Here is a 6,960-nt window from a genome sequence, read left to right as displayed (position 1 = left end):
GATTATAAAGGGCTGCTAAGCACCCTGGAGGGAAATAAATATTCAGACGAAAGTCATTTACAATAAAATACAATTACAAAAAAATGATTTTAAATTCCCAAATGTGCCTAAAATAAGCAAAAAGTTGTTGCTTTTCTTATGAATTACTTCCTAGGAGGTATAAGTTCTGTTTTACATAGCCAATAACTATTTGCGATATAAATTGAAAATAATTTGTAAGTAAGGATTTTTCCACTAGTCGTAGCATTTGCTGAATTCGTGGGTTCCCTCGGGATTTTCCAATGATCGCCTGCAGTCCTTTGAAGCCACTTGGCGTACTGCACTTCATTTGGTTCCGCCTCCTGTTTGTTTTGCATGGTTTTGGCCTGTGGCCGAGAGCACGAGAGGTCTCGTATTTTACGTGGTCAAAGTTGTACGTTCCCGGCCAACTGACATGCAGATTTGGCCAACAAAAAAAACAGGCCGTTGGCCACTTTGCAGTCGGCACGCGTGCCCAGATTAAACGGCGGGGAGAGGGGTAAAAAAAACACAGGAAAATAGCCTGCAGCAGCGGTCAAACAAACAATTTTAAAGAGCTCCAATCAATTATCAAGTTGAGTCCACTCTGCTTTTACCACAATTTTCCGTTAAGCGACAATTTCCGCAGCGATTATTCAATGTCAACTAAAAAGTTGCACAAACGTTCGAAAAACCAGCAAAAGCAATTAAAAGCAGCTGCTGCCCGGCCACGCCCCTCTTCCGTGCCGCCCCCCAAAAAGTTCATGTTTATTTTATGTGGCAAAATATGTTTTCTTTTCGGCAGTAATATTTATGTAAGCTCTGCAGCAGTTTATTTGTCAAGCCGGACATGCAGATGTCGGGGGATTAGATGGATTTATCGCACTGTGACAAATATATGGTGTAAATCATTGAGCTGCCTGCTTCTACAGGCAGCTCCACACGTGTTGAATTTAACGCAGGAAAAGGTGCATTAAATATGCAGGAGTGCAGGATAAAAACGAAAGTATTATTGGCTTTGTCGTAAAAATGGTTAAATGCCCGGCAAAGGTGTTTTTCACCTTAAACGTATTCTAGACAAGATGGTGTATGTATTATTTATTACGTTGCCATGCATTATTTAATTCCATATTCTGTACACACAAAGGATTGTTCTTCCGATATAAGAGATATGCAAGTAAGCAAAAGCGCTGAACCTAATTAATTAAACACTATCGTGCGTCAACTAATTTATTTTATATTACACTCTGCTATTTGAAATGCATTTGAGCACAGCTCGGCTGTCAAATACAAAAACTAATTCGCTGCGTTTTACCAAAGGCCTGACTTAATTAGCTGCAGCTTTTCGCAGCCCAATAGTTATGAACTAGCATACCCTCTGAACCTTAAATTGAATTGCAACCCATATTTTCTAATCTATGGCGTCAGTCGCAAATGAAATTCTAACGTTTTGCAGCCAAACTGCAGCTGCACACCTCACCATGTCGAAGTTAATTGAAATGTTGTTTTATTTGGCCCTAGATATGCCGGCGAACATGTAGCATATATTAGTTATTGATTTCCCACAGGTTGAGCGGTTTAATGGCACTCAACTCGAAATGGGTGAAAACAGGAGTCTTGTTTTAATCAACTGTTTACATGGCGAGAGGATTAAGAAGGTAACCCCACTTATAACATTTTAAGAAATAGTTTCAAAATTGAAAATATACTTGATCAAAGCGAAAAGCTTTGTAGTAAGGTATTGGATTGTTAAGTTGTATTATAAAACATAATTTGTTTGGCTTTGCAAGAAACGCATTGAGTATCTTTAATACAAGAAAGCATTTTCAATATATCATGCTGATAAACAATTTTAATGGATAAGTTGAGGTGATGCCTCTGCTCAATACAATGTTATAAAAAGTGGATAATAGATTTTACAATGCGTCGAATAAACAAAATGTAATAGAAATAAACGTCCAAAACTCACATGCAGTTGCCAAGGATATATGTATCCCGTACATAATATAGGCTCAACGGCTAATGTGATTCGATACTGCGGGATCTATGGATCTGAGTGATATGAGTCCTTGAGCGACGACATGGAAGGATAGACCACAAGCTCCGGTTGCGGTGAGTCCTCCCGGGAGTCGGTGTTCTCCACCATGGAAACTTCGTGCGAGGAGGAGCTGGTCTCCTCCACATCGCCCACATACTCGCCCACATCGTTCTCGCTGTCGTAAAGCTGATCCTCGGCATCCAAATCGATGACCAAACGACGCAAATGACGCAGTTCATCATGGGCACGCGACACTTTCCGCTCCAGGGCCTTCATTTGGGCCTGTATATCAAATTTACGATTTTTATTATAATTTAGTACAAAACTTCAATTCTAACCTGCGGAATCAGCGGACAGCCCAGCAAATGCAAAATGTGCATCAGAGGATCCGCTGGCAGCGGATCGATTTCCACCATTTGCTTTAAAATCTCCAGAAGTCGGGGGAAAATACCGTTTTCCGTCAAATACGCAATCGATTCTTCTTCTTTCTCCGACATGTTGCGTAATTAAAACGTGCAAATTGCTAGGAAATTGTGCAAATTGCGAAATTTTCAACGAATTAAACTTGCGATCGCGGTTATAACTGTAAAGCGAGGGCTGCACTTGTATTCCACATTCCGCAGCACCTGGCGGTAGATTTCGGTACTTTGCCACATGGTGCTGTTAACTCCTAACAGCGGGCTGTTGCTCGCAAGGCCACAATTCAAATGTATTTTGGCGGCACTTGCTGATGTCTATAAAACAATCAAAACTGCTTCTGTTTAATAAACTAGCAATTATTTTTAAACTGTTAAATGGTTTTGTGTCTTCACGAGCTATTATTGGCAAACTACAAAAAGCCGGCTGATGGTCTGGCAGCTTTGTAAGTCCAGTGTGGCCAGACAAGGGCGGAATAGAAAAGTCAAAATATTTCTTTCGATTTTCAGGCTATTTGCCGGAAAACACAGCCGTCTCACTGTTTTATGAGCAAAGCAACAACAACGAATATAGTCAAAATTCGAAAGAGGAATAGAATACAAGTTAAATATAGCACCGATCTCTGAATAGGCAATGGAGAAGTTAAGCAAGGCGAAAAAGGTGGCGCGCGAGGAGAAGCAGCGCGACCAGAAATTGGAGGAGTTGGTAATACCGTGTTGGCCAAAACCAAGAACGCAACCAAACCCCATATCCATAGACTTCCAGAATCCATGGAAACGGGGATAAATAGTCGAGTTTAACCCGGAACTGTATCTATTTTAGGTCATGAAATCCCTCGACGAGTGCCCCTCCCCCGAGGAGAAAGTGAAACTGCTGCTGCAACGCCATGTGGACAGCGAGAAGAATGTAAGCCGGCTGACAGCGGAACTGCGTGTCCTGCAGCGCCAAATGGAGTCACAGCAGCGGGAGAAGGAGCAGGTCCAGCGGGATCTCAACAAGAGTGTCCTGATGCGCGACAAGCTGCAGGAGGTGTGCCGCGAACAGCAGCGCATTATAAAGTCGGTGAAGAACGAGAGCCTGCTGCAAATAAAAGTGGAGGAGGAGCGACGCAAGGAGAGCCAGACCAAGTTCCAAAGCTCCCTGAACGATGTCCAGAAATCCCTGGCCAAGAACAACGACGAGAATATCAAGCTGCGCGATTACAACATCGAGATGACCAAGAAGTAAGCATCGCCGCAACGCTGAGGGGATCCGCATTCTAAATATAGCCACTGCACACGCACGTTCTCTGTTTTCCGATTTTCCCTAACCATCTGGTCTCCCGTTTTAGGTTAAAGCTGCTGGCCGAGCAGTACCAAATGAGGGAGCAGCACCTGGAGAAGCTCAATGAACAGGTTCAGTTGGAGGCCCAGTTGCACCAGGCCAAGCTGCAAAAGTGCCAGGTGGAGGCCGCCATGGAGAAGGAGATTCTGAGCAAGTATGTGCACAAAATGCCGGGTCATCGGGCGCTTCTCTGTATCTCGCGATAAGCACACCTTAAATGGTCACACATTAGAAAACGAGTTTTCATTTAAGAAACTCACTGAGATTACTGGTTTTGATTGAGCTTCGCTGAGTAGCTAGCACTTAATTCAATATAGATCCTTTGCGTTCATATTATACTTTATATGTACCTGTACTACGAACAGAAGCCACATGAAAGATATCTTAATTACATATTTTTTTCAGGGAAAACCAGATTGGCCTGGAGAAACTGCTGCAAGCACAACGTGCCATCAAGGATCTCACCGATCGGGAGCACCAACTAAAGGAGCAGCTAAACATTTACACAGCCAAGTACGATGACTTCCAGCAGTCGCTGCAGAAGTCCAATGAGGTATTCGGCAGCTACAAGGTGGAGCTCGAGAAGATGTCCAAGCACACAAAGAAGATTGAGAAGGAGGCGCTGGGCTGGCGACAGAAGTACGAGAAAGCCAATGCCATGGTGATTGATTTAGCCACAGAGAAGAGTCTGCAGTCGCAGCACTCGGAGCGCCTGCAGAAGCAGATACAGCAGCTGCAGAAGCTACTGCGTGCTTTACAGCAGGAGAGGACCACACTGCACAAGTGCCTCCGGGACCACGAGATCGAAATACCCGCCCTGGCGCAATTGCCTCCAGAACCAGAGCCAGTAAACGTAAAGCCTGTCAGTGCGGAAAATGTTAAAATGGAAATGATGTCGCGCAACTGTGCGGAGCTGAAACAAACGCTGGCCAATCTGCAGAACCAAATGAAGCTGCTAACGACGAATGAATCGAAGGCAGCCATCGAGGAAAAGAAGAAGGCCGAGGAGCAGCGACAGGCGAACAATGCCAAGAAGAATATACGCAAGAAGGAGAAGAAATCCAAGGCAAAGGCAGCTGCTGCAGCGGCGGCTGAAGCTGCTGCATCCACAACGAACGGAGAGGTGAACGGCGTTCAGGAATCAGCCGACACGGACTCCAATGTCGAACTAGAGGCAGCTGGAGATGCCTCGAACGTTAAGAACGAAGAGGAGCAGACCGTTGACACTGCGACAGACACCCAGGAGCTCGTAGGTGATGGCGACGCTTCCACCGCCAAGTCACTTGTTGATATATCCGAAGTGCCTCCCCTAATCGATGCCAATGCAAACTAAACTATTGACTGTTCGCCCATACTCCCATCCACCATCTCGGGCGGCCACCAAGGCTTCCCTGCAAAGCATTTTGTGTCATCCATGTCTCAAATGAAAAATGTCATCAATTACAAACCAACATGGTCGGAATTTTGTACTAGTTATTTATTGTACTTTGTATATTGTATTTATTTAAAGGATGTCGTCGGTGATCGTGTATTGCTGTTCAACAACAAATTGAGTAAAACGTGTTTCCTGCAAACAGAAAATGTTGATGCCTTTTCATGGAAATTCTTGAACTGCATTTAAGAATATTAAAAGTATATCTTCGGGTAAATATAAAGTGTCCTTCCGAAGAGTTAAGCATAAATCTTAGCCCACATTTCGCATCAATTTGCATGAGAAGTGGAATGGGAAGCTACCGGAGCGCGCACAAGCTCGATGGCCATGGATTGCTTTCGTCATTGTTGGCGACGCCACAAAGTCTAGTGTTGCATGCAACACATTGCAATGCCAACAGGCGAACGGATGGGGGTGGTTTCAGTGGTGATGGGTGGTGAGTGGTGAGTGGCGAGTGGCGAGTGCCTGTGGTTCGTGGCCAGGGTCATTATAATTGCGCCTTAATTATTTTCAACACGCAGCTGTCATTTTTGCCGGGCCCCAGATTTGCGCCATCAAATATTTAAGACGCATGCAACGTGGCGTATGCGTAACGCCAACTGCTGGCAGCGGTCACTCGGTGCGGCCGAGGGTGTTGAAATAAGGCCAGTTAAGCCACTAAAATAATTACACAAATTAATTTAAATTGCATAAAGAGCTGCATACGAAAGGAGGACTAATTATGCCAGCTCTCAAGGCAGCAACTGTTTATACCCCTTTTTTCACAGGGTATTTTATGTACATACATACATGCGTATATTGTTAGGTCCCACAGCGTCGCATGGTCATTATAAATTTAATTAAAAATGTTGAAATTGTTTGGAGTATTAGGAATTCTACTTATTTAAAGCCTGTTCCGCCTGATTGCCCATTAGGCGGTATTAAAAGTGTCTTCCCCTCGGTGCCAAAGTGTCGTACTTGTGCATATTTCACACCCTCGCACTCAGAAATGTGTGCACATTTCGCAGGCAATGAGCTTTTGAACATTTAATGAGTTAATACGCTAAATTTGAAAGCCGCGCAAGCGTGCGCCAAGTGCTCCAAGCACTGCTCCCCATCCGCGAGCTGCCCATTTTCCAGCTTGAGTAATGAGAATGGGTAGAATCAAGCCGCTAAATCCCACACTGAAAGATAATCACAGCTATGATTACGAAGTGTATGCAAAAAATCGTACACTATGTATGAATGAAAATCAAAAAAAATTATACGTTTAATTATTAACTCTTGAGTATTACTTACGAATAAAAACAAAGGGAAATACTAATTTTTCCCAGTGCACGCTCGCACGCATATGCAAAACACTAAGCACTTGTCATTTGGCTGTTAACCCTCCGTGTCCGTTCGATGGTAAAAAAAGCCGTGCAAATGTCCAACAGACTAGCATATGTACTTATGTACACCGTGCATATATGTACATATGTAGGTATCTGCGAAATGGAGCAAATGGAGGATTGGGTGGCTGCCGTGGCGTCGTGCTCATCCTGAACTCATGGGTGTCATTTCTCAGGACCCTCGCGGTCTGCAGGATAACAGCAGCGTAACAGAAGACCCTCACTGGGGACCAGGACCCGCAAACTAGAGGCTGCCAGACTGCCTCACTTTCGGCGTTGAAGTGAAAGGACGAAGTCGCCGAGGATGGTGTGGCAATACTTTTGGCAGCCAATTGTGCGGGCTGAGCAAGATGAATGAGGAAGATGAGTGCTGCTTGCACAGT

At 44.4% G+C, this 6,960-nt stretch overlaps 2 protein-coding genes across 2 annotated transcripts; one reads left to right on the top strand and one right to left on the bottom strand.

The window, feature by feature from the left end:
• Positions 1-1,773: 1,773 nt before the first annotated feature.
• On the bottom strand, positions 1,774-2,648 carry LOC6554313. Its single transcript, XM_001981708.3, has 2 exons — positions 2,374-2,648; positions 1,774-2,317 (listed from the first exon to the last, which is right to left on the bottom strand). The coding sequence occupies exons 1-2, from the start codon at positions 2,530-2,532 to the stop codon at positions 2,042-2,044; spliced, it is 435 nt and encodes a 144-aa protein (XP_001981744.1). The 5' UTR covers positions 2,533-2,648; the 3' UTR covers positions 1,774-2,041.
• A 317-nt stretch (positions 2,649-2,965) lies between these two features.
• LOC6554312 (alpha-taxilin) lies at positions 2,966-5,356 on the top strand. Its single transcript, XM_001981707.3, has 4 exons — positions 2,966-3,157; positions 3,275-3,675; positions 3,783-3,929; positions 4,181-5,356. The coding sequence occupies exons 1-4, from the start codon at positions 3,086-3,088 to the stop codon at positions 5,106-5,108; spliced, it is 1,548 nt and encodes a 515-aa protein (XP_001981743.1). The 5' UTR covers positions 2,966-3,085; the 3' UTR covers positions 5,109-5,356.
• Positions 5,357-6,960: the final 1,604 nt, after the last annotated feature.

This window comes from Drosophila erecta, unplaced genomic scaffold (genome assembly GCF_003286155.1).
Source record: "Drosophila erecta strain 14021-0224.00,06,07 unplaced genomic scaffold, DereRS2 tig00000000-arrow-pilon, whole genome shotgun sequence".
Lineage (NCBI taxonomy): Eukaryota > Metazoa > Arthropoda > Insecta > Diptera > Drosophilidae > Drosophila > Drosophila erecta.
This window is presented reverse-complemented; position numbering and strand designations above follow the sequence as displayed.

Excerpts from the sequence above, each read along its gene's own strand:
- LOC6554313 (XM_001981708.3), bottom strand. The coding sequence starts at position 2,532 with ATGTCGGAGAAAGAAGAAGAATCGATTGCGTATTTGACGGAAAACGGT. Across the intron at positions 2,318-2,373 it reads GCTGTCCGCTGATTCCGCAG|GCCCAAATGAAGGCCCTGGA; the intron begins GTTAGAATTGAA and ends TTTGATATACAG.
- LOC6554312 (XM_001981707.3), top strand. The coding sequence starts at position 3,086 with ATGGAGAAGTTAAGCAAGGCGAAAAAGGTGGCGCGCGAGGAGAAGCAG. Across the intron at positions 3,158-3,274 it reads ACCAGAAATTGGAGGAGTTG|GTCATGAAATCCCTCGACGA; the intron begins GTAATACCGTGT and ends TATCTATTTTAG. Across the intron at positions 3,930-4,180 it reads GAGAAGGAGATTCTGAGCAA|GGAAAACCAGATTGGCCTGG; the intron begins GTATGTGCACAA and ends TATTTTTTTCAG.